Here is a 24,439-nt window from a genome sequence, read left to right on the forward strand (position 1 = left end):
AGCTAGAATAATCATTAGTAGGGGGCCGAGGAGAGGGAGGAGGTAAGGGAGGAGGGGGGTAAAGATGTGGGACCAATAGCTGGTGGCTTCACGGTCTTTTTTGCGTTGTTCCAGTCCCTTTCGGACCTTCTTTAGGCTGTCCTCGGCGAGACCTGTGGAATTGGCATATACATAGCACTCTTCTCCTAGGGTGGCGCAAAGGCCTCCTTCTTTGAGGAGGAGAAGGTCGAGACCTCGGCGGTTTTGGAGCACGACCTCAGAGAGGGAATTGACAGAATTTTTAAGATGGGAAATAGCGTCTTGTAGGTGACGAATGTCCTTGTCAACAGCCGCCCGGAGGTGAGTTAGGGCGGAGCCTTGACTGGCTAATGCAGCGATTCCGGTGCCAGCGCCTGCAAGACCTAGGAGGGAGGCAATCGTGAGGGCGGTGATGGGCTCTCGCTTTTGCAGAGTGGCAGGAACTGTAGTTCTTTCCAGGCGGAGGAAGAAGTCTTCCTTGCTGTGGTATAGGACCCTAGGGATAAGGACAATTAGGAGGCAAGTTTCTTTAGTTATATTGATGGTTTGCACGTTAAGGCAGGGGGTAAGTCCTGTAGAGGAGTAGAGCCATTGGGAGGAGTTATGAGGAATGAGAAATTTGGCAGAGCTGCTGGGAGATGAGTAGTTGGCACAAGCTGTGAGGTTGGGAGAGTTACTTGAGCGAGGGTGGATGCACTTTCCTGTAAGGGGGACGGCAGAGGTATTCCAATTGCATTCCGAGGGGCTATTCTCTGTATTTTCTGAAAAGGAAAGGTTGGAGGCGACGGGCTTATACAGGGAGGAGGAGGTGCAGAGGCAAAGCCAGCAGGAGGAGGTAAGATTGGGGTTGGAGGAATTCACTGAGGTGAAGGCCGCTTGGATAAGGTCAAGGATGGGAGAGGAGTAACAAGAGGGTGGCAGAAAAGGTTGGGGTGGTGGGGTTGGCGATGCACTGTTTGTAGCTGAGGTACGGCTTCCGGTCGCGCTGCTTGTACCTGAGGTGCGGCTGGAGAGCTGTGGAAAAAGGGGGTTAATGATTTGGTTGGGATTTATGCCAGAGGGTGTTTTTAATGCAGTATTTTGGCATGGTTGGCTTGCAGCCTCCTTTTTTATGAGAATAAGTGATCCTCGGTTGGCTCCTTTCTCATAGATTCTGAAGCCCCAAGTTCGACCGAGTAACCGGGAGGGATTAGTGGGGAGCTGCACTGTAAGATTAAGATGTGTGCAGGATTTCTCGCTTTCTTGGCCAAGCCAGTTAACTGTAGGGAGTTTGCACCCTGTAGGGGCCCACTTTAAGGTAAGGTAATGATTAGGAACAGGAGGCTTCCAATTAGTGGCTAATGTTTCACACCCCCAGTATGCACAGTAGTAGTCGTTGGGGGAATTACAGTACGATTTTCCAGGATTTGAGGATGGGCACATGTAATATTGGGCCTGGGGATCACTTACCTTTCGAGCGCAGGTTTCTTCGACTCTGGAGACAAAGGTGGCGAAAGGCTTACTCGGCTCCTGGAAGAGCTTGGTGAATTTATTAGGCCGACAGGCAGAGCAGTTGGCAAACGCTCGTAAGGCGATTCCCCAAAGGATAGGCCAAAAGGTGGCAGGTGCATTAATATAGGCAGATGCATTTATAAACGCTCCCGTGCCCAAGTAAGCTTCGGGGTGATGATAGACTCCAGTGGCTGCGTCTTGCTCGCTTTGCTTAGCTGCTTCCGCCTGGAAGTGAGCACGCCAATCAACGAACTGGCCGGGGTTAAAGATGGTACGGGCAAGCGAGGCCCAGTCTTGGGGGAGGCAAAAGTCCATGGCGAGATCCTGCAGTATTTGGGAAGCGTATGGGCTACCTAACCCGTCCTCCTTGACGGCCCTGCGAAGCTGCTTGATAGTATCTGAGTCAATGGGATACCAGTCGTACGGTTTCTGCGGTGTGGGGGCAAGGTTAAGAGGAAAGCAGCGAAAAGCACGAGAGAAAGGAGGACGCGCTTGCAGAGGGCTTGGCGCGGGAGTGGGGGTAGGGGGAGCGTTGCCCCAAGGGTTGCCTTGAGGTGTAGAAGGCAGCCAGGGGTTGTTAGTCGGCAGGGTGGGAGGAGCGGCGGCAGCTGCCGGTAGCGGCTCCGAGGGGGAGCTCGCCGGAGGGGGAGGCGGAAGTGGGAGGCCCCAAGCGTCGCAAGATGGCGGCGTGGTGGGAGTGGCTAAGGCACAAGATGGCGGACTAGCTCCGCCCTGTGAAAGGGCGGGGTCTAAGGCATAAGATGGCGGACTAGCTCCGCCCTGTGAAAGGGCGGGGCCTAAGACATAAGATGGCGGACTAACTCCGCCCTGTGAAAGGGCGGGGTAAAGCGCATGCGGTTTCCGGCCCAGCTTAGGGCTGACGTCATCGCCGGAGCACTTCCTCCCCTTGATGGAAGAAGAAGGAGGAGGAGGAAGTTCGCCATCTTGGCGAGGCTCAGTGTTATTTTGTTTTTTGGGAGTCACTTCGAGCGCGTTGTTAATCTGCTCGACTAAGGACTCTGTGTCCAAATCGTGGTTTACATTAGTATCGCTGTCTGAATCTGTTGACTGGGTTGATAGGGCCTCCTTGGATTTAATGGGGCTTCGATCAGGGGGGAGGGAGCCTTGAAGGCAGGAGCGGACGGTTATTAAGGTGGGGAGCAAGCCAGGAGGGAAGCGCTTGCTCTCATGTTCCATGGCGTTGGTGACCCGATCAATAAGGCGATCATAAGTAACAGGGTCCCAAAGATGGCAAGTGGTGAGCCATGGGTTAAAGGGCAGCAGGAGGTCCCAGTATACTTTGCAGCTGCCGGACAGACACCTTACAGCGATGTGTGTCTAGGAGACCAGCCAGAGCACGAACTTGGGGTGCTTGGCGTGCAGATAGACGATTACCCATAGCGGAGTGAGAAAAGTAAAAAAAGGGGGGTTGATTATTGAGTAAAGAAAATGAGGTAAACCGTGGCCGCGAGGCCGAGGGAGACGGTGAGAATAGAAGGCAGGACCCTCTAGTAGCAAGAGCAGTTTGGGGGGGGGCGGTCGCAAAGAGGCACACCGCGCTAAACAAAGAAACAAAGACACAAAGGACCACAGCAAAGTAATGGAGGGGAAGAGGGAAGAAGAAGGGGGAAAGCTACTGGAGGAAGAGGGTTAGGAGGAATGGGGGGACATAGGAAGAGAAGACGAAAGGTAGTCGGGGGCAAAAGCCAGGTTAATGCGGGAAAGGAAGAGCGGCCCGGGCGCGGAGCGGCGTGGGAGAGGCGGCTCCAGACGTGGAGCGGCGAGGGAGAGGCGGCTCCGCGGGGCGGCGAGGGAGAGGCGACCCTTACTTTGCAGGCGAGGAGAAGGGGAGCTGGAGAGGCGTCCGGGCGAGAGGGTGGTTTTACTGGACCGCTGCGTGGAGACGACTTTTAATTCCAGGTGCCCCACATTGGGCGCCAGTTGCGGTCGCAGTTGATCCGTCTGGGTGGGGGGGGTGGCGGCCGGTTGCTAAATCTTAGGCTCTCAGGACTGCTTGGAGGGCACCGGCGGCGGGGGCTCTTTCCCGGAGGCGAGGGCGAGGCGGGGGACTTGGCCAGGTCCCCGGCGGGGGCGTGCAAAGTATGGAGGGCGGCGAGAAAGGAACAGGCGGGACACGGTTCTTTTAGGGTGAAGAAACCAAGAGAGTTTATTAGGGGAGAGTACAAGCTTATATCGGGCGTTTAGAGGGCGGGGTAGCTGTAGAGGTTAAAGGCTTGGATTGGTTTTGAGAGGGCGCGGAGGTTGATTGAAAAGGGGCGAGAGTTGCTCCGGTAACGGTGTCTGGCAACAATGTATGCGCACTGGTGGTGATGGGAGTTGCACTGGCAACGGGGAGTGTCCGGGCAAGATAAGGGGGTGGGGAAAAGGCGGTTCCCTCCGGCAAGCCTCCCCTAACAGTGGTATTTTGGGTGAGGAAATGGGGCCTGCCTCCGGCCTCACTTTCCCAGGCCCGGGGGGCTGTAGAGGGCGCTGTCGCCCGTGCCCACCACCCTCCCCAGGGGCTGATCAGGTCCCCCAGCCCAGGCCCGCCAAGTTGAAGCACGTAATCAGTGTCCCGCAGGACCCCAAATAGCCAAAACCGTCTTTAAAAAGAATAAGGTTGGAGGACTCACACATCCTAATTTCAAGACTTACTACAAAGCTACAATATTCAAAACAGCATGGTACTGGCACATAGACAGACATATAGACCTGTGGAATAGAATTGAGAGTCCACACATCTATGGCCAATTGATTTTTGGCAAGGGTGCCAAGTCTACTCTGTGGAGAAAGAAGAGTCTTTTTAACAAATGATGTTGGGAAAATTTGAAATCCAAATGCAAAAGAATTAATGTGAACCCCTACCTCACACCATAAACAAAAACTAATTCAGAATGGGTCAAGGACCTAAATATAAGAGCTACAAATGTAAAACTTAGAAGAAAACATAGGGAAATATTCTTCAGGATCTTGTATTAGACATTAGATTCTTAGATTTTACACCAAAGCATGAGCAACAAAAGACAAAATAGATAAAGTGGACTTCATCAAACTTGAAAATTTTTGTGCATTAAAGAACATTACCAAGAAAGTGAAAAGACATCTAATGGAAGGGGGGAAAATATTTTCAAATCATATGTCTGATAAGGGTTTAGTATTCAAAATACATAAAGAACTCCTACAACTCAACAACAAAAAGATAAACAACCCACTTGAAATTTGGGCAAAGGACTTAAATAGACATTTCTCCAAAGAAGATATATAAATGGCCAGCAAGCACATGAAAAGAAGTGCAACGTCATCAGCCATTAGGGAAATGCCAATGGAAACCACAGGAGCCCTGTCGCTGCCCTGCCAGGTTCCTCTGCCCGTGGTCACACGAAATTTGGGCAAAGGACTTAAATAGACATTTCTCCAAAGAAGATATATAAATTGCCAGCAAACACATGAAAAGAAGTGCAACGTCATCAGCCATTAGGGAAATGCCAATGGAAACCACAGGAGCCCTGTCGCTGCCCTGCCAGGTTCCTCTGCCCGTGGTCACACCTTTGGCCTGGGGCCTGAGGGCCACAGCACCTTGTGCCCACCTCCCCCACAGCCAGCTGCAGGCCCTGTGCCCATCCTGGTTCCTCTCAGCTTCTCCAGCGCCCTGCTGCCCACTCGGTCCAGCCCAGGGCCCCCAGGCTTTGACCTGCTCTCAGCCTGTGTCCTCCAGCTCATCCAGCTTCTCCACATTGGCCCAGCTGCCATCTGAGCTAAGCCCACCAACCACCCCACCCCCTAGGGTCTCAGAGTGCACTCACCTGGTCAGCAGGTGAACCTGGGTGGCAGGTGGACCTGGGTGGGGCAGGTGGACCTGGGCAGTGGCAAGCACTGCCCCAGCTGAGGAGATGAAAGGGGGAGCAAAGAAAGAAGAATCTGGGGAGTCACAATGACACGGCTTTAGACCTTTTGATTAAACCTCTTTTGTAATGTGTTCAATAAGAAGCTGCTCTCTTAAATTAAAAAAGCCTCCCCTTAGCCGTCCTTCACCTGCCTCCCTGTGCCCTTCTTGAGGGCAACAGCCCCAAGCTCACGGATCAGCCATGCCTTCTAGCAGGTACCACCGAGAGAAGCATGTGGGCAAAGTGCACAGGTCACAGCAGCGGCCACACAGCCTTGTGACCTGCAGGCCACACGTGTGAGCAGCACACACATTTTAACCATTGTAGCCATTTTTGGAATATAATTCAGTGGCATTTAGTATCTTCAGTACCTTGCACAATTGCCACCTCTGTCTAGTTCAGAACGTTCTCATCACCCCAAAAGGAAACCCCCGTACCTGTTAAGCAGTCACTCTCCCTGCCCCCCTCCCCCCCAGCCCCCGATGACCACCAGTCTGCTTTTCATCAGTGATCATCAGATTCTGGACATTTCATGTAAATGAGGTCACACAGTGTGTGTCCTTCTGTGTTTGGCTTGTTTTCATGGAACACGATGTCTTCAGGGGCCGTCGCGTGGATCAGTGTTTCATTCCCTTTCGTACCCCATAACCTTCCATCATGTGGCACATTTTGCTTATACAGCCTCAGACACTGGGGTGGCTTCCACCTTTTGGCTCTTAAAATAAAAGCGTGAACATTCGTGCACAGGTGTTGGTTTTTGAGTACTTACTTTCAGTTCTCTTGGGCATATATCAAAGAGTGGGGTATATGCCCAATGTGCTTTTTGGCCATTTATATATCTTTCTCGTAGAAATGAGTACAAATTTTGCCCATTTTTCAATTGTGTTGTTTGTCTTGTTGGTTGTAGAAGTTCTTTTTGTACTCTGGATATTAAACCTTTAGATACAGGATTTGAAAATATTTTTTCCCATTCTGTAGCTTTTTTCACTTTCTTGATCGTGTCCTTTGATGCTTAAGTTGTTAATGTGATGACATCCAGCTTTTCTGTTTTTTCTTTGGTTGCTGGGCTGACCCCTTGAGCAGGACCTGACAGTGCGGCCTGCAGTCGGGTGGGTGGGGGGCCCAGGCATGGCAGCAGGTGGGGCTGGGGTCCCTGCCTTGCCCCCACCCCAGCTCACCAGTGACATCAGGTTTGTCTTCATGCAGTCGTACCTGCTGCTGGTGCTGGTCATCGTCCTCCCCTACGTCAGCAAGGCTGCCCGCTGGTGCCAGGAGCATGTCAGGGGTAGGTGAGCACACCTGCGGAGGGAGTGGCCAGAGGCCCTGCGGTGGCCCTGCTGCTCCCCGGGACCAGACTTGGTAACCCCTCTGCCATCCTGGAGGGACGCCAGGCTACCCCCACAGTCCCCCCTCCGCCCACAGGCCCAGGGGAGCCGCCCACCCAAACCCTGCAGTTCTTCCCTTTTGACCTCCACGAGCCCCTCAGCAAGGAGCGGGTGGAGGCCTTCAGCGACGGCGTCTACGCCATCGTGGCCACCCTCCTCATTCTGGACATCTGGTAGGAGGCGCCGGGGCTGGGGACGGGTGGGCCTGTCCCTGCCTGGTCCGAGCGGCTGGCGGCTGGGGGCGGGCCTGAGGGGCACTGGGGGCGGGGGCTGCGGGGCGATGGGGGCGGGGCCTGGGAGGGGCTGGGGACGGGTGGGCCTGTCCCTGCCTGGTCCGAGCGGCTGGCGTCCGGGGGCGGGGCTGAGAGGCACTGGGGGCGGGGCCTGGCTGGTCCGAGCAGCGGGTGGCCGGGGGTGGGGCTGAGTGGCATGGGGGCGGGGCCTGGGAGGGGCTGGGGCAGGGGAGGGCTGGTCCGAGCGGCTGGGGGCGGGGCCTGTCCCCGCCTGCCCGGAGCCGCGGAGCCCCTCTGCTCTGAAGTCCGGCCAGTGGAGGCTGACCGGGGCCGAGGGCGGGGCCTCCCCAGCTCCGCCCCCAGCGAGCCCCTGCTCCCGCGCGCAGCCCCCAGTCCCGCCCCCTCATTCGTTCCCTCAGGACCCACGTCCCGTCACTGCTCTCTGCTGAGCCTCACCTGCCACTTACTGCTTTGCCTCTAAATTGCTGCTCTTAATTTTTCTCTTTCTGAAGTTCTATCTGGTTCTTTTTCAAACCCTCGCTCCTGTCTCACGCCCTCCGGCCCTCGCCTGTCCCCGCGCCCCCTGGGTCTGCCCGGCTGCCGGGTCTTCAGGGGCCCGTTCTCGCGCCCCTCTCGGCCACAGCTTTGTCCTGCAGTTAGTAAATGCCGGGACCTCATCTCCAGAGCCCGGATTTGTTAACTCTCCGCCCGGCAGCCACACACGCCCAGGCCCCAGGGGGCGCCGGCCCGTGTCCCTCGGGGTGTCCAGGGCGACCCCCAGACCCTGACTCCTGCCCCCCAACACCCCGTCACGTGGTCCCCTCAAACCCAAGCTTCAGCCCCGTGGCGTGGAAGACGCTCCAGTGTATCCGCTGCCCCGCGAGCCCTTCCCCTTCCCTCTGAAGGTGAAACCAGAGCCTGGGGACCCCGCCTTTCCGCTGTGGTGGGGTCCCCGAGTGAACCCGAGAACCTGGGAGGGGGCCCCTCCTCAGACGGTCGGGGACTGTGAGCACGTGGCACGCGGGCGCAGTTGGATTTGGGGTTCGGAGGGGCAGGTGAGGCTGCAGTCGGCCGGTCCCCCGTGCTAGATTGCACACGGGCTGGGCAAGTCCCCGGCGGCCTGTGGGAGCCGAGGGCCCTGCCGACGCCGTCTGCTCGCCGCCCGCAGCGAGGACAACGTCCCGGACCCCGCGGAGGTGGAGGGCGCCTTCCACGGCAGCCTCGTCGCGGCCCTCGGCGCATCCCGGCCGCGCTTCCTGGCCTACTTCGGGTCCTTCGCCACGGTGGGCCTGCTCTGGTTCGCCCACCACTCGCTCTTCCTGCACGTGCGCAAGGCCACGCAGCCCATGGGCCTGCTCAACACGCTGGCGCTGGCCTTCGTGGGCGGCCTGCCGCTGGCCTACCGGCAGACCTCGGCCCTGGCGCGGCGGCCGCGCGAGGAGCTCGAGAGCATCCGCGTCAGCTGCGTCATCATCTTCTTCGCCGGCACCTTCCAGTTTGCCACCTGGACGGCCGCCCTGCTGCGCCAGAGGGAGACGCTGCACCCGACGGTGTGGTACGGCGGCCGCGAGCACGCGCTCATGTTCGCCAAGCTCGGCCTCTACCCCTGCGCCAGCCTCCTGGCCTTCGCCTCCACCTGCTTCTTGAGCAGGTTCAGCACCGCGATCTTCCACCTCATGCAGATCGGCGCGCCCCTGGCCTTCCTGCTGCTGCGCCTGCTGCTGCGCCTGGCGCTGGCTGCCCTGCGGGGCCTGCGGGGCCTGGCGTGGCCTGCGGACCCCCAGCCCAGTGGCCGGGGGCAGGACGGGGACGGAGATAGGGCCGACCTGCAGGCCCAGCTGCTGCCTGACTCCTGATCCTGACTGCCTCACCAGGCTGCCCGCACAGCCACAGCCGCAGGGAGCCCTGTCCCCTCACAGGAGTCTGCTCCTTGGCCTGAGGTTGACTTGGGGACAGCGGGGTGGGGAGCTTGTCCTCAGAGTGCTCCCACCCTCCACAGGGACCACAGTTTCACAGAAACCTCACTTTGGCTTGTTTGCATTTTGTGTCAATCTGCTTCCTTAAAGGCCCAAATAAGCTGCCAACAATGTATCTCAGTCTCCGATTGAACTGAAGCAAGCTCCGTGGAGGGCTGGGGGGGGGGCGGGGGGCAGCGGCCCAAAGCCCGAAGCAGCCCCAGCGGGGCCTGGTGCTGTGGGTGGCCCCGATGGGAGGGATGGGCCACTGTGGCCTGCTGAGTCATTTCTCCCAAGGGCCCCTGGGCCTCGGTGGCAGCCTGCCCAGCACCCTCTCAGGGCACTAGGGAGGAAAGGGCCATCTCCAAGGGGCTGCCGGCTCCTGGCCCACCCTCCCACACACAGCACATGCTGGGCCCAGGCAGACTCCTCGGCTCGCAGGACGGCCAGGAAAAACTGCAGCCGATGGTGATGCCCAGTGGTGTTATTTGTCACAGACATGAATCAGCACTACACTCGGGGACTTATAAATTACACACAGAGCAGGGGACTCAGGTCAGTGTAAAACGGTTGGGCAAAACCGCCAGCCACAGTGTAGACGGACAGCACCCGCGGGGCACAGACACACTCACCAGAACCACTGTGGTGATGTGTTTGTGCATTTCTGGCAGAAGCGGGGTGGGGGTGGGAAGTGAGGAGTGGGGACCCAGGACAAATGGAGGGGGGGGGGCAGCTGTCCATCCTGGGGGTCTGAGCTGTCAGAGGAGGGGAAGAAATGAGGCCTCGTGCATGATGCAGACACAGAGGGGCTGCCGGCAGCCCCAGCGCCCGATGGCCCCATCCATGCCGACCAGAAGCTGGTGGTCAGCCCGGCAGCTGCTGGCGAACAAATAGTAAAGTGCTTCTGTGACTGTCCCCCCCACCCGAGTCCATGTCCATTTACACCCTCGACCCCTGGGGCTCAGGCCCTGGAGCGGACTTTCAGGAGAAGGCGGTGCCAGCTTCTCTTCTGGTCCCTTCCACCTGCTCTGGACCCCCAGACCCTTCCAGGTGCTAAGAAAGTGGCTGCTCCCGGCCTGGTCCCCACTTCCTGCTGCTGCCCAGTGATACTGCAAGGCAGCTGGTCCCTCAGGCCACCCAAGGCTTTCCCGCCCAGGACCAGGCCTCAACCTGAGCTGCCCAGAGTTGCGTCCAGGCTGACACCCGACGGACACAAAGCACCCAGCAAGGAGGGCAAGGGCTGCCAGGGAGGAGGGGCCTGGTCCCCCATCCCCAGTGTCCCCCAGAAGCCCGGGCTGGCTGTGGGGTGGGCAGACCAGCTCCTAGCACCACACCCGGGGCCCAAGGAGAGCAGCTTATCCCCCTGAGCCCAGACAGCACGGGGGACAGAGCTGTGGTCAGGAGCCAGGCACTGCCAGATTGTTCTTAGCCCACTGCAGCCACCTCCACTTGGCACAGCCCTCAGGACAGGTGCTGTGTCTGCTCAGGCCTCCTGGGGGCTGCTCACGGCCTTCCGAGGCTTCTGCTTGGACCTTTTCAGCATGTGGACCTGGCGGGACAGCGGGGGGTCAGTGGGCCCAGCTCCGGGTGGGGGGTCCAGGCTGGGTGCTCACCAGGGGCTAAGGCAGGCCCAGCACCAACCCCCGGCAGCCCTGCCCAACCCCTGGGCTCACCCCCCATGCCTGAGTACCTTCGGCCCCGCAGCTGAGATGATTATGTGCCCAGGAGCCTGGACCCAGGGCTCGCCGTCCACCTGTACAGGTGTGGCCTTGAAGAGCGTGACGCGGAAGTAGGAGCCCTGGGCAATACGGATACCGGAGCGGAGCCCACCCTGGACCTGGACCTGGGGGGCACGGAGGGACTCAGTCAAGCCTATAGCAGGACAGAAGGACAGTCGGGGGACACAGGGTGGGCACTGAGGGGGCCGAGGGCTCACCATATGCACGACGCCCGTCACGCCCACCACCTCCAGCAGCCCGTCGTCCATGCGCGGCTTCTCGAACCTCGAGTCGCTGTCTGGGCCCCACAGGTCGGCCCCCGAGCCCCAGCTGCGCCGAGAGGGGGGGCTGGGCGCTCAGAGCCGCCGAGGCCCGGGGGTGCCGGGGAGGCCAGGTAGGGGCAGGACGGGGCACCCCACCTGGGGATGTTGATGAAGATGAGCCCCTCCAGGCTGGGCAGCTCCACCTCCTGCTGCTCCACCTGCAGTCGCAGCTCCCGGTGCAGGCCCCGCGCCCGGCTGAGCTTCTGCAGCCCGACCCGCACGTACTCGCCCTTGTTGCGCAGCCTGCGGGGGAGCCCCGAGGGGAGCCGTGTCACCCGCGCCACCCGCGTCGCCGACGCCCGGCCCCGCCTGCCCGCCCGGCCCGGCCGCCCCGACCTGCTGGTGAACCTGCCGGGCGCCTCCTCCCGCGCCTGGTGGAAGTCCAGGCTCAGCTCCGCGTCGATGCCGATCCCGCAGTAGCTGCTCATCTGCACGACCTGGGCCAGGGAGCGCCTCACCCACCGGCCCGCGAGACGGCGAGCACCCAAATCCCCCGGGGTAGGGGTGGGCGCCCACAATGCCCCCAGGGTAGGGGGTGGTCCTGGTGCCGGCCCCTGAGCATGCTGGGAGGAGCATGGCAAAGATGGGTACTTGGGGTGCTGCAGGGCAGGGTCCCCTGCCTGGGCCCCCACTACCTTTGGGGGCTCCCCGTTGGCCATGCCGTTTTCTGCGCCATCTGCTGCGTGGGCGTCCAGCAGGATGGTCCAGCGGTCCATGAGCACAGCGTCAGCCTCGTCCACAGACAACAGCACCGAGAGGGGGTCTTCTCCGCTGTAGCCCGCCCCCCAGCGGAGGACACGGCCAAGGTCATTCCCTGGGACACGGGCAGGATGCGGAGTGGGTCCCCGAGGGCAGCCGGGGCAGGAGGGGCCGCCCCGAGCCCGGAGCCTGCCTCGCTGCCAAGCCCACCTGTGCCCAGCGGCAGGATGGCCACGGAGGGCGAGGGGCAGGCCAGGCGGTGCCGTGTCTCCTCCAGGGTGGCCAGCACCCAGCTGACAGTGCCGTCCCCCCCGCACACCAGCACGCGGAAGTGGGGGACCTGCGAGAACACATGGAACCTGGAGGGGGGCGACGGAGTTCAGTCGCCCAGGGCTCCCCACATAGGGCCCCCCAGGACAGTCCAGCCCGGCCCCGGCGCACACAGCCTGAGGTTCTAGCATGAACGACAAGCGCCCGCTGCCCCATCCTTCCCAGACCCGGCACCCACCCCAGCCCCTGGATCCCTCCGGCCTCACCCAGGGAGGGGCCCCCCGTTGGTCAGCTCGAAGACCTGGTGAGGGTTCAGCAGCTTCCGGAAACTGCAGAGCAGGTCCCGGCCCTTGAGGCCTCCACTCTTGGGGTTCACAAACACGAGGAGGGGGCAGCAGTCGGGGGGCAGGTTCGTGTGCTGACAGGAGGGGGTGCGGGGTCAGGGCCGGGCAGCCCAGGACCAGCAGGCCCCAGGGCCCAGCCCACCCACTTGCCATGGCCGCCCCTCACCGCTGACCTTTCGAGGTGGGCACCACAGGAGGGCCACAGCTACACCCCCGTGACATGGGGTCCCTCAGCCCTCCACCCAGATACACTGTGCCCGACACCAGAGACCCCCAGCCAGAAGTCCAGTGGGAGCCAGCTGGGCTGCAGAGCGTGCAGAACCCCAGAAGACCATGGCACCCAGGGGTGCCCCCTTCACCCCTCCTGGCCTCGTCAGCCACGGGGACAGAGCCCACCACTCCACACACAGACTCGCACTCGCAGCGGCTACAGAGATCAGGGCCTGGGGTCTCCACGACAAGGATCTGGGGTGAAGGGGGCTACGGGGAGACAGACGGGCTGAGCTCGGACACAAGATGGGCTGTGACATCTCAGGGACCTGAGGGACACGTGGGTGACAGGTGGCCCCACCGCAGAGCTGGCCTGTGGTTACCACTTACCGCTTACCCGCGTGCAGGCAGCTGGCAGGAAAAGAAAATGCACATCGGCACCGCCGCCCGGCTCTGCCCACAGAGGGGGACCATGGGGCAGGGGCTGAGGGGTGGGGGTGGGGCAGCCAGGGGCCTGGGGGGCCAAGGAGTTTGGGGAGAGCAGAGAGCAGGGCAGGGAGGAGATGGGGAGAACCATGGGGGAGCGCCCCTTCCCTGGACCCAGTGGGTCCTCGGGGACCAAAGTCAGCAGTGCCCCTGCTGGCAGGGCGCCCGCTGTGCAGCACGGAGGATCCCGAGGCCCTCACAGTGACCCCCAGAAGGCAGATGGCCATGTCAGACGTCTCCTGAACTCACAAGTCCCTGGGATACCAGGGGTGCCAGGGGGTGCTGGGCAGTGCAGCAGAGTAGGCAGACCCCATGGCCAAGGCACCTCGGTGAGGCGCCCAGCTCTCAGGACCCCCAGCAAGGGTGCTGCACCCCACGGTGAGCCCCACGTCCCCCGGAGTGCTGGCATCTCACTCACCAGCACAACAGGGAGCACCAGTGCCGTCAGTGGCCGCCCCTGCACGGCCGTGTCCCTGGCCAGCACGTACAGCCGCTCGGCCTCGGCGAAGCAGCGCACGTCCAGCACCACAGCCCCTACGGGAAGCCGGCTCAGCGCCCGGCCCCAGAGCAGTCCCCGTCCCCAAGACCACCATCCCCACAGGAGCAAGGCCGTGGTGCTGTCTCCCACTGTCCCACTGCCCCGTCCCCACTGTCCCCCACTGTCCCCCCACTGTCCCGCCCCCACTGCCTCCACTGCCCCAAGGCACCCCGCCCCCCCAAGCAGAGGCCGCAAGAGGCCCAGGGATGGCCTGGGGGCCAAGAAGCACCCCACAAATGGAGGCAACAACCGCAGCACTAGATTGTGGCTGAGGACTAGAGACAAGTTACAGGGTCCCCCCACCGCCCTCTCCCCTGCCCTGTGAAACTCCCACAGCAAATGCGTCCCAGCTGTGACGTGGGAAGGACATGAGGTGCCCTCGGAGAGCTGGGACTGGGTGGACGCGGGGCCCAGGGCAGGGGGTGCACTGCTGGGGAGTAACTCACCTTGTGAGGCATAGACATGACTCACGGACACCACATCAGCTGCAAAGACACAGCCCTGTCAGCAGCCCGGGGGCCGCCACGGCCATCGCTGGACCCAGGCAGCAGGGGGCCGAGAACAACCACCAGCCCCGGAGCCCGGCCAGGTCTGCCCATGAGCCCCCCACCCCGCTAAGGTCCCTGTGGAGGGCTGGGCAGCAGGAGGCAGAGGGGACAGCAGCCGGACACTGGGTGTGAGAGGCCAGGGGGGACAGAGGCCTCCGGATGGGACAGCGGGGCGAACGCTAGGGAGGCCCCCACGGCTGGACCGCCCTCCCCCCCAGCCTGGCCAGGCGCCCCAGCTCCCGCATCGGACCTTTGGGGGCCATGGCCTCCCACAGCAGGGTGCTGTACTCTTGGGAGTCCAGGCTGGCAGGCAGGCCACCCACGAACAGAGAGACGCATGGCACCACGGGCCTGCTCTCCTCCACGTAGAAGCGCGTCTGACTCATCTGCTGCACGGACATCTGTGGGGAGTGGGACGGGCAATGGGTCAGGACCCCTGCCCTGGCCACCCAAAGCCCTCCATGCGCCCCGTGGGGCTGGTGTCCAAGCCCACCTGCCGGATGTCCTGGAGCCGGTCCAGCAGGAGCCACTCGCCCTCCAACACTGTCCGCTGGACTGCAGGCGGAGGACACAGTGTGACCCGGGGCTCCCAGACACACAGTGGGCGGCCGGGTCGCAGGGCAGGCTCAGGGCCTCCGGGGAGAGGTGCAGATGCCAGACCACCCCGGCAGCCCCCAGACCCAGCGCGCGGGGAAGGCCACCTGCTCACCTTGCCGGCTGCCCATGAGCACCTCCACCAGCTGGAAGCTCTCAGGACCCTCGACCTGGGGGGGCAGGGGCGTCAGGCCTGGGTGCGCAGTGACCCCCTGATTGGGCATCGGGCCCAGCTTTGCGCACCTGGCGTCCGAGCAGCGGGAGCACCTCCAGCACCACCGACCCGGCCGTGCTCTGCGGGGTCAGCCGGACGGACACGCAGGCCACGCCCACCCTGCGGGAGCGGGAGGAGGGGCTCAGACCACGCCCCACCCCCACGGCCCCGCACACGCAGACGCCGGGCAGCACGGCCCCCACCCTTGCGGACTCACTTGAGCCAGCCCGGGTAGACCCTCAGCACCTCCCGGGTGCGGGGCAGAGCTCGGATGACCCAGGCCTCGGACGTGGGGTCCCGGGACCCAGGGCCTCTGAGGACCTCTTCCTTGGTGGCGCCGCTGCCCGGGGCCTCTCCAGGGTCCCCGCTCTCGCCGCCGTGCGGGGACGAGGGCAGCGGCTGCAGCTCGAAGCCCTGGGGGTCGTCGCTGATGTAGAACGCCTGCAGGGCCGCCTCCTGGGGAGGGACGGGGACACAGGGTGTGGGCGGCCACGGAGCGGGCAGCCGCTGGACCCCAGGGCCTCCCGAGGTGGGTCCTGCCGCGCCCCCACGGGCCTCCTACCAGCACCTCCTGGCTCCTGGCCTGGCGGGGGACGGTGACCAGACGGAAGTGGTTCCGCTGCAGGGCGTCGTTGCCGTCAAACACCCTTAGGGTCAGCTTGCCTGGGCAGGGGGAGGCGGCCGTGAGCCCGGGCCCGGGGTGGGGGCCGCTGGGGGGCCATGCAGGGCTGCAGGGGGCCGCCGTGGCACTCACTGGACTCCGGGGCCGACAGCGCCTCTCTGCCCGTGGGCGCCACGCCTCCGTCCACGCCGTCGTCCCCCTCGCCTGCCGGGGAAGGGACACGCAGGGCCTCACTCGGGGCTCGCCCTTGCCCCGCAGAAACACCAGGGACGCAGGCCCCTCACGTGGGCTTCTGCCAGAGCCACTGGCCCCTCCGCAGGCCCCTCACCCAGACCCCGGGCTCACCCGGCTCCGGGGCCGCCGGCTCGGGGATGCGGAAGCAGTGCTTCTTGCTGAAGTTGCGGGACGCGAGGCGTACGCAGGCGGGGGGCAGCACCATCCCGCGCAGCCGCCCGAACGTGCACTCGGGGGCGAGCGCCACGTGGCAGACCGAGTGGGCCTGGGGGGACGCGGGCTTCAGCGGGCCGCCCCCCAGGGACTAAGCAGCAGGCCCCGCGCTCAAGCCCCCATCGGCCCGCCGGCCCCCGCCAAACCCCGCAGGCGCGCCCGCAGATGCGCTCAGCAGGCAGCGGGGTCGGGGCGGCCGCAGGGACCTGCTCCCGCGCGGGCTCAGGGGGCGGGCGGCACCCCTGCCCCCCGCCGACACCCCCCCCGACGCCCCCACTCTGCCCCCGCCCGCCCCTGCCCCGCACCCACCTGCACCGGCCCCCACGCTGCACCCACCTGCACGCCGCACCACTCGCAGCGCAGGCCGACCAGCACCTCGGAGGAGCCGCACGCCTTCCGGCAGACCTCGCAGCGCGCGCCCGAGGACGGGCTGCCCTCCCGCCAGTGGTGGTGGTACGTGTCCTGGGGAGGGGCGCGTGAGCGCTGGCCCCTGGCGCGCTCCCCGGCCCGCGGACCCCCCACCCTGGGGCACTCACGTGGTCCTGGGGCGCGTCCCGGTGGCACTGGCGGCAGTCGCTGCAGGCGAAGGGCACACAGTCGGGGTGAACGTGCAGCTCACACACTGGGGGGCGGGCAGGGTTAGGGGCCGCGGGCAGCACCCGGCACCCCGGTAGGCCGCCCCCTCCGTGACGCCAGCTCTGCTTCCGCCTCAGCACGCACCCCTGTGGCCCCCTCCCTGCGCCCCAGACCCCCTGGGCCTCCTGCCCCTCTGGAACTCACAAACGCTACCGGCCTCAGGATCCCCACACGTGGCTCCCGACCCTGCCGGGCACCCCCCTACCTCCCACCACCACCACCCCCACCCTCGCCCATGCAGGCCTGGGCGGTACCTTCGCAGCGGAGCGCCGGCGCCTCCAGGCCCTTGCGGCAGACGTTGCAGAACCTGCGCTTGTACAGCCCCCGGGGCCCGAAGCAGTGGGCCACTGGGACCTGGGGGACAGAGGCAGCCTCAGCCCCGGCCACGCCCGGCTCACCCCCATCTCCCCCTATTCCCCCGCGGGGCCCTGCAAACCACTGCAGCCCACCCGGCTCAGATGCACAGCCCACCCTGCTCAGACGCACAGCCAAGGGTCAGCCCAGCTGTGACACTCGGACCGTACTTCCGCCGGTCGCCCCCCATTCCCGGTCACCCACTGACTCCCACCAGGCCCAACTCGTCCCACAGCTGCCACAGCCCAGCTGGGGTGTCCTGGGAGCCCTGCCTCGACTTATCCCCCAGGCCTGCACCCCAGGGCTGTCTGAACTGCCAGGCTGATCAAGGCCAGGGGAGGGGACCCCCAAGACACTGAGCAGGGGTGTGGCCCCCACCTGCCATGGCCCTGGCACCTCACTGCCCAGCCCCAGAGCCCAGGGTGCGGGCTGACTTCTGAGATCTCCTCCCACCCCAGGGCTCTAACCCCTTTACTTTCTAATTTTAACTGAGCCTTTTCTTGGAGACGGCTGTGGGAAACAAGGCAGTGAGGTCAGTTCCCGGAATCCACAAGACCACGACCCAGATCCTGACCTTCACTCTGTCAGGACCCAGAAAATTCCATCACCCGGGGACCCTCCTGTCAGCCTTTCACAGCTCCCCCACTCCCTACCCGGCCTTCACCCTGTTCTCCAGCTCTCTGGTTTTGCTGTTTCGAGGACGTTCTATGAAGCTTGAGGGACTGGCTTTTCCCACTCAGCACGACACAGGACAGCCCCCCAGGTCCCCACGTGTACGGCCGCTGCTCACGGCTGAGTGGTGTCCTATCCCTCTGCTCTTTTAACAGCAAATGTCCTGAAGCCCACGACAACCATGTGGGCAGTGAGCACCCCCACACTGGTCCTGGGGGGCAGAGGCGCCCAGCACTCACCCGGACCCAGCTGGATGCGGCCCACGCACAGGGGCTCCTCACGTGCTTCATGCACTTCTCGTGGGACATGAAGTTGCAGACTGTGGGGCAGAGCGTGTGGGTCAGCCCCTCCGGCCACGGCCCAAGGGGTCCTGTGTTGCCACTGCCGCCCCTCCCGGCATCCTCCCCGCAGAGGCAGGTAGACTCCCCAGAGGGTGCCCTCCACCCCAGCTGATCCTCCTGGCATTTCCTGGGGCAGGCAGGGCACTGCAATTGTCCTGAGACCCTGAGCCCCTCTACTGCCCCCCATCCTGCAAGCCCCTCGGCTCCTGACACAACCTGGGTAGGGGGCCAGGCACGACTGGTGCCTCCCACCCCTGGCCAAGGCCCCCACCCCTTGCGCAGCCCGACTCTGCCTCCAGCTCAGCAGGTGGCCCCTCTGCATCTCTGTAGCCCCCCAGGCCAGCTTCCTCAGGGGCAGTATCCTCACCCCCCACCCCCGAAGTGGCCGATCGACCCCAGAGCCAGGTGGGAGTCACCCAGGGGCAGATGGCCCAAGTGAACCAGAGCAACGTGCACAGGGCTGGGGCCGGTGCCAGCTGCTGGGGTGCTCGCAAGGCCCGTGGGAGCCCCCAGCAAGCCCACCCCATCCCGTCCAGAGGGAGCCAGGGCATGTAACAGGCCCTGGCTGGCGGCTGAGGACCTCCCACCAGGCTCAGCAGTGAGACGGACCAGGGTATGGACAAGAGGGGACAGCGGGATGCCAGCAAGAAAGAGGCAGGGTGGCCTCTGGGGGGGGGGGGGGGACATGAGCACACAGGGCCAGCGGGGGCTCAGGACACTGGTGAGAAGGGAAGGGCCAGGCTGGGGCCCGGACGGGTGGACAGAACTGCAAGGGCTCAGCCAACAGCTCCCCTCACAGGCCTCGAAGCAGGCAGATCTCCTGGGAAGGCCTCTGGCTAATTGCCCCCAAATAGCATCCCTGTCACACCCACTGCACACCACCCCCACCCCAATCCCCAGTAAGGGACAGACCAAAGCTTCCCTGTGGGCCAGGAGGAGCAGCCCTGTGGTCTCACTCCGGAGAAACCTTCCGGAAGTGGACTGAGGTCTGATGAGAAGTGGGGAGCATATGGAGGAAGGCAAGCCCCTTCCCCCTCAGCTTCCCCCCCCCAGGGCACCCCAGGCCAGCTCTGCCGTGGAAGCCTCACCCACTTCCTCTCCTGGCACATGCAGATAGCACCCACTCTCCCACCCCACATCCTATGTCCTGGGGGCTTTTCTTCCCACAGCCCGCCAGGCCCTCTGCCTGCTGTAAACCGCCAGCCCTTCCCCCACAGATGCAGGAATGTCCCGACGGCTGCCCAGCAAACGCTCCCACATCTCCCGAGCACCAAGCCTCTTCCGAGATGCTCTGGCCCAGGAATATTCCAAATGTCCTTGAGTGTCCCTCAGGCCTGGAGACCCACCCTGCACCCCTGCAGGAAGTCATGCCTGTGAGGGGCACCCAGGGTCAGCCAGAGACCTAGAGCCCTGTCTTCACCACGTCATACCTCTGCAGGGGTTCCAGGGTTTGGTCTCAGACGCGGAGCTGAATGCACCTGCTGATACGTGCCCTCCACCCCACCTGATCCTCCTGGCATTTCCTGGGGCGGGCAGGGCACTGCAATTGTCCTGAGCTGACAGGGAACCAAGGGGGACCACCCCACGCCCTTCTGGCCAGGCCAGCTGGGGCAAGGACCCCACTCCCCGTGCAGTCGGGACGCCCACGCCGTCTTGTCTGATTCTGGGCCGTGGCATCGTGTGCGGCCCAGCCCCTCACTCCACCCGCAACGCCTCTGCAGGCCTGAGCGGATCCTCCATCCCCAGAGCCAAGGGGCGGCGTCCCGCGCCTGCAGGGGCTACCCGTCCCCTCTCCGCCTCCCCGGGCCGGGGCCTTCTGACTGCGCAGCCTGCCCCCCGCTTCACACCAGGCACGGCCGCTGGGTGGGAGCCCTGTCGGGACACGCAGCACCGGGGCGACGGGCCGGGCCGGCCCTCTGGAGGCACAGCCGGGCAGGGCCAGCCTCGGCCCCCCTGGCAGCAGCCCGGGCCCACGGGAGCGACGCCGGCCGCGGGGACCCGGAGGCCGCTCCCGCCGAGCTGCGCGCGGGTCCCGGCCTGGCAGGGGCCCGGGCCAGGGGCGCCCGGAGGGCCCCGCGGAGGGCGGAGGTCAGCGCGGGCGAGGCCGGAAGGGAGGCGCCGCGCGGCGGGCCGGGCTCACCGTCGCACAGGAAGCCGGCCAGCCCCCAGACGAAGGCGGAGCAGAGGTGGCAGAAGGTGGGCCTGCTGAGCGTCACCCTGCGGAAGCGGTGGCCCGGCGCGGGGCTGGAGGCCGGGCTGCCACAGCGCGGGGAGCCGCCGGGGCGCCAGGCGCGGGCCCCGGGCTCGGCCGCCGCCATCCCCTGGCCCGGGCCCCCGCGAGGCGCCGAGGAGACACCGCCGCGTCCCCGCGCCGCGCGGGGCTTCCGACTGCGCTCGCCGCCACTGCGCAGGCGCGCGCTCCGCGGGGGCGAGGCCTGCGGGCCGGGAGGTGGGGCCTGAGAGCGGAGGGGCGGGGTCTGCAGGCCGGGAGGCGGGCCTGAGGCCGGGAGGCGGGGTCTGAGGCCTGGGGGGCGGGAGGTGGGGCCTGAGAGGCGGAGAGGCGGGGCCTGGGGGCGGGAGGTGGGGCCTGAGAGGCCGAGAGACGGGGCCTGGGGCCTGGAGGCGGGGCCTGAGAGGCGGAGGGGCGGGGTCTGGGAGGCGGAGAGGTGGGGCCTGGGGTCTGGGGCGGGGGCCTGAGAGCGGAGGGGCGGGGTCTGAGGCCGGGAGGCGGGGTCTGAGGCCTGAGGGCGGGAGGTGGGGCCTGAGAGGCCGAGAGACGGGGCCTGGGGCCTGGAGGCGGGGCCTGAGAGGCGGAGGGGCGGGGCCTGGAGGCGGGGTCTGGGGCCTGGAGGCGGGGCCTGAGGCGGAGGGCCGGGGCCTGGAGGCGGGGCGTGCGGGCCGAGTATCTTGCTGGACAGACCCCGGCGGACTCCGGCCTCGGTCCCACCCGCCTGCGCCCCACCCCGCAGCCCCGGAGCCGGAGGTTCTCGACACGGGGTGCGAGGCTTTTGCACCTGCCGCGCCCAGGCCCGCGGCTGCGCAGACGGCTCCCCGCCCCCCACCGCGGGACCCCGATCTAGCCGAGGCATCGCGACTGACGCGGGCCCTCCCAGGGTGGGGAGGTGGAGGGTCCAGGCCCTGCCCCGGGGGTCTCAGTCTGGGGGTCGGAGGACCTGGGAAGGGTTCCTGGGCCCCCCGGTTTGGGGTTCCGGGGAGGGAGCAGACCCTCTTCTGGGGGGTCCCCAGATCCGGGGTAAGAGGAGCAGGGGAGGGACCCTGGAGTCCGAGTGTGGGGGTCCGGGGAGGGGGCGGAGGAGGAGTGCAAGCGGGAAGGAGCCGGCTCCTGCGCGAGCCCCCTCCCTCCCGCCCTGGCCTTTTGTTCCCCAGACCCAGGGCTGGGATGTCGTGACCCTCACGCAGCCCCCGTGGAGACCCCCATGGAAAGGCCCATCTTGCCCCAACTCCCAGCTCTGGGCGAAGCTCGCCGTGCACGGTGCCCTCAGCTGTCTCGTCTACGGGTGGTGCTGGGCGGTTAGGGGCCTGGGGCCCTGCCTGGTCCCTGCTGGGGTCTGGGACGCCCTCGAGCCAGGCCCCCAACCCCGGCTGGCCGAGCAGGACGTCGGGGTGCCTGCCTGGGGTGGAGGCGGAGAGGCGCTGGGCAAGAGTGGTCCCAGACGAGGAGAGAAACGGGGCCAGGAGGCGGGACGGCCGGGGGGCTGGTGTCCAAGGTTGGGGGCGTGAGGACCCCAAATGCCGCGGAGGAGGTGCCCTGGGACTATGGGTGGGTGGTGCGGTCGCGGGGAAGGTCTGCCGAGGGCGGGAGGGGCAGGAAGGAGGAAGGGACGCCAGGGCGTTGCCAGGCAGGAGGCTGGCGCTGGAGAGGAGGCCGGCAGCCCCGGGACGGGGCTCTGGGACGCGGTCCGTCCACTGCCCAGCACCTGTGCTCGGGTGCCCCGAGGGCCTGCCCCGGGCAGAGGGACGCGGCGCTGGAACAGGCAGGCGGGGAGCAGCTGCTCGGTGGCGGGTGTCTGCTGGGGCTGCAGGAGGCAGGGCCGAGCCGCCGGAGGGGCGGCCGCGGCGCTGCGGGCCTGGGATGGCTGAGCCCTGAGCCCGCCTGCCCTCTCCCCACTTCCTTTCGGAGCCAGAGGCTCGGCGGACCCCGGGCCTGCCCCCCTCTCCTAAGCCCTCAGCGCCTCACTCTGGCTTCCGGCCTCGCCCTCCAGGTCACCACCGGCCCCGGGCGCCCACCTGCGCCTTGACCCCGGGAGGCTGCTCACGAGAACCAGCGCCAGGGCCGTCTCCCTAAAGCGTCTCTGGTGCTTGCTGATCTCACGTCTTTAAAAAGGCAAACACTCCTCCAGTCAGACCCTCCTGTGAGCTTTCTAGAAGAGCTGCTAAAACTCTTAGCGGCTCCTCACTGAAGCCCCTGCACCGTTTTAAATCTGCCCCAAGACCCGGCATCTCGGCCCTGCCCCATGTCTGTGGCTCACCTTTTCTCTCCTGCCCATTTGCTCTCCTCAGCTGTCTGCCTGTTCCACTCTCTCCCTTCCCCTTCAGGAGCGAACCCCATCCTGAAATTTGCGTTTCTCCCTCGCTTGGCTTTTAGCTGGTTAGGGTGGAGCATGGCGGCCTGAGGACAGACGCCCGGTCCTAAGCGGACGGATCTGGGAAGTAGCGCGGCGCGAAAATCCCGCAAGTAGCTGCCAAGACCCCGTGCCCCCTCCCAGCCGCTACCCACCTCCCCCACCGCACCTCCCCCACCCCCACCTCCCCCCATCTCCCGCCCCAGAAAGCGGCGGAGCCGAGTCCAAGGCCCCCGACTGAACAGCACTGGAACGGGATCGGGCCGCAGTATCGGGGCGCTCCTTCGGCATGAAGTGTGGTTTGTGAGCTCTGTCCAGTGGCTGAGGGCGGCCACCCCTGGGTCCTGGTGGCTGCCACCGTCCATCCGTGCTGCTGCTAATGCACGTGGGTCTGTGCTGGTTTGGAGCTGCTGGTCCCCCAGAAGAGGCCGTGTTCTTTTCATCCGCTCCTGTGGGGCGGACCTGTTGCGGGGTGCAGGGGCCTTTTGGTTAGGTTGTTTCAACTGAGATGTGACCTCGCCCATTTAAAGGTGGGTCTTAATCCCCTTAGTGGGGTCCTTTATGAGAGGACAAACACATACAGAAGCCAAGAGGTGACGTTCAGAGAAACGCCCGGAGAAGCTAAGAGAGGACCCACAGAGCCACAGAGAAGCTGGAGAGGCCACCCGAGCCCCGGACCCGGGAGAGAAGGACCAGCTGCCCGTGGGCCCTGCTGTCTGACCCGGGGGCTGAAGCTGCCGATAGGCTCCTCGGAGAGGGGTTATGTTGCTGCCTTAACTGGGACATTTTGACAGCCTTAGAACTGTAAAGGCATAAGCTAGTAGATCCCCATCGCGGGCCGCCCATTTCTGATAGGTTGCATCCGGCAGCTTTAGCAACTGACACCAGGCCTGGGCTGCCGGGGCCACTCTCCCGAGGCCCTGGGAGCCACGCCGCTGCCTGCTGGAGTCCCCTGCCGGAGTCCCCTGCCGGAGTCCCCTGCCGGAGTCCCCTTGCCGGAGTCCCCTGCCAGAGTCCCCTGCCGGAGTCCCCTTGCCGGAGTCCCCTGCCGGAGTCCCCTGCCGGAGTCCCCTTGCCGGAGTCCCCTGCCGGAGTCCCCTGCTGGAGTCCCCTTGCCGGAGTCCCCTTGCCGGAGTCCCCTGCCGGAGTCCCCTGCTGGAGTCCCCTTGCCGGAGTCCCCTGCCGGAGTCCCCTGCTGGAGTCCCCTTGCCGGAGTCCCCTTGCTGGAGTCCCCTGCCGGAGTCCCCTTGCTGGAGTTACCTGCTGGAGTCCCCTTGCTGGAGTCCCCTTGCTGGAGTCCCCTTGCTGGAGTCCCCTTGCCGGAGTCCCCTGCTGGCTCCCGGGAGCGCTGCGCTCTCTCTCGGCGGAGGATGCCGAAGGAAACCACGCGCAAGCGCCGAGGCGCTTCCACCAGCCGGAGGGGACCCCGCTGCTTCGTTTTTGCCCAGCCTGGGCGCGGTCAGTGTTTCATTCCCGCCGGCCCGGGGCTCTAGGGGCTGGGGTCAGGCGGGCTCCACGGCCATTTGCAGCCCCCTCGGAGGGCCCTGCTGAAGCGGCGCAGGCTTTCCCGCTCTGTGTTCCCGATTGATTCTAGGGTTCCTCGTGTATCCGCAGGAGACTTTGTCGGTCACCTGGTCTGCGCGGGCAGGTACCTTCCCCGGCGCGGAGGGGCTTGTTGCCCTTCCGCTGCAGACCCCTCAGCTCCAGGCTTTCGCTTCCTGGGGAGGGCGTCGGTGTCCCGTCTCACACTGGCAGGGCGCCCTCCTCTAGAAGAGGGTCGTTTCCCTTTCGCGTCCTGATTTGGGGGTGGGCAGCCTGGGGCCTCGGGGGCTCTCTTTAAGAAAAAATGCAAAATGGCTATTATAAAATTAGGT

General features: G+C 64.8%; 2 protein-coding genes across 13 annotated transcripts in view; one reads left to right on the plus strand and one right to left on the minus strand.

Annotated features, from left to right (window-relative positions):
* The window catches only part of TMEM175 (transmembrane protein 175), an 84,444-nt gene extending 75,342 nt beyond the window's left edge, over positions 1-9,102 (plus strand). For all 9 annotated transcript variants that reach the window (XM_037829194.1, XM_037829192.1, XM_037829193.1 and 6 more), the window contains 3 exons: positions 6,600-6,678; positions 6,816-6,951; positions 8,180-9,102. In XM_037829194.1, coding sequence (XP_037685122.1) covers positions 6,600-6,678; positions 6,816-6,951; positions 8,180-8,867 — 903 coding nt within the window. In that variant the 3' untranslated portion in view covers positions 8,868-9,102. The remainder of the gene's footprint in view (positions 1-6,599; positions 6,679-6,815; positions 6,952-8,179) is intronic.
* Positions 9,103-9,432: 330 nt separating this feature from the next.
* Positions 9,433-20,366, minus strand: DGKQ (diacylglycerol kinase theta). Of its 4 annotated transcripts, none has more exons than XM_037829183.1 (22): positions 20,123-20,366; positions 17,881-17,960; positions 16,870-16,969; positions 16,516-16,601; positions 16,316-16,441; positions 15,878-16,031; positions 15,665-15,736; positions 15,473-15,573; positions 15,128-15,366; positions 14,940-15,030; positions 14,812-14,866; positions 14,596-14,657; positions 14,353-14,503; positions 14,001-14,039; positions 13,435-13,550; positions 12,243-12,394; positions 11,917-12,065; positions 11,344-11,821; positions 11,104-11,250; positions 10,903-11,014; positions 10,657-10,809; positions 9,433-10,515 (listed from the first exon to the last, which is right to left on the minus strand). In XM_037829183.1, the coding sequence occupies exons 1-22, from the start codon at positions 20,298-20,300 to the stop codon at positions 10,450-10,452; spliced, it is 2,907 nt and encodes a 968-aa protein (XP_037685111.1). In that variant the 5' UTR covers positions 20,301-20,366; the 3' UTR covers positions 9,433-10,449. The 4 variants fall into 4 exon arrangements, with proteins under 4 accessions (XP_037685111.1, XP_037685110.1, XP_037685109.1 ...); XM_037829182.1 differs by lacking the exon at positions 20,123-20,366 and adding an exon at positions 19,413-19,809 and having other exon boundaries at positions 11,917-12,046; positions 12,278-12,394; XM_037829181.1 differs by lacking the exon at positions 20,123-20,366 and adding an exon at positions 19,413-19,808 and having other exon boundaries at positions 15,479-15,573.
* Positions 20,367-24,439: the final 4,073 nt, after the last annotated feature.

The sequence above is a fragment of the Choloepus didactylus genome, chromosome 3, assembly GCF_015220235.1.
Source record: "Choloepus didactylus isolate mChoDid1 chromosome 3, mChoDid1.pri, whole genome shotgun sequence".
Classification (NCBI taxonomy): domain Eukaryota; kingdom Metazoa; phylum Chordata; class Mammalia; order Pilosa; family Megalonychidae; genus Choloepus; species Choloepus didactylus.

Bases quoted from the DNA above. Each gene is read 5' to 3' on its own strand.
- DGKQ (XM_037829180.1), bottom strand. From the start codon at position 19,659: ATGCCACGGCCCAGAATCAGACAAGACGGCGTGGGCGTCCCGACTGCA. The intron at 16,970-17,880 runs GTGAGTGCTGGG...TCTGTCCCCCAG, and splicing joins CCGCATCCAGCTGGGTCCGG to GTCCCAGTGGCCCACTGCTT. The intron at 14,867-14,939 runs GTGCGCAAAGCT...CTGCCCCCCCAG, and splicing joins TCCCGCTGCTCGGACGCCAG to GTCGAGGGTCCTGAGAGCTT.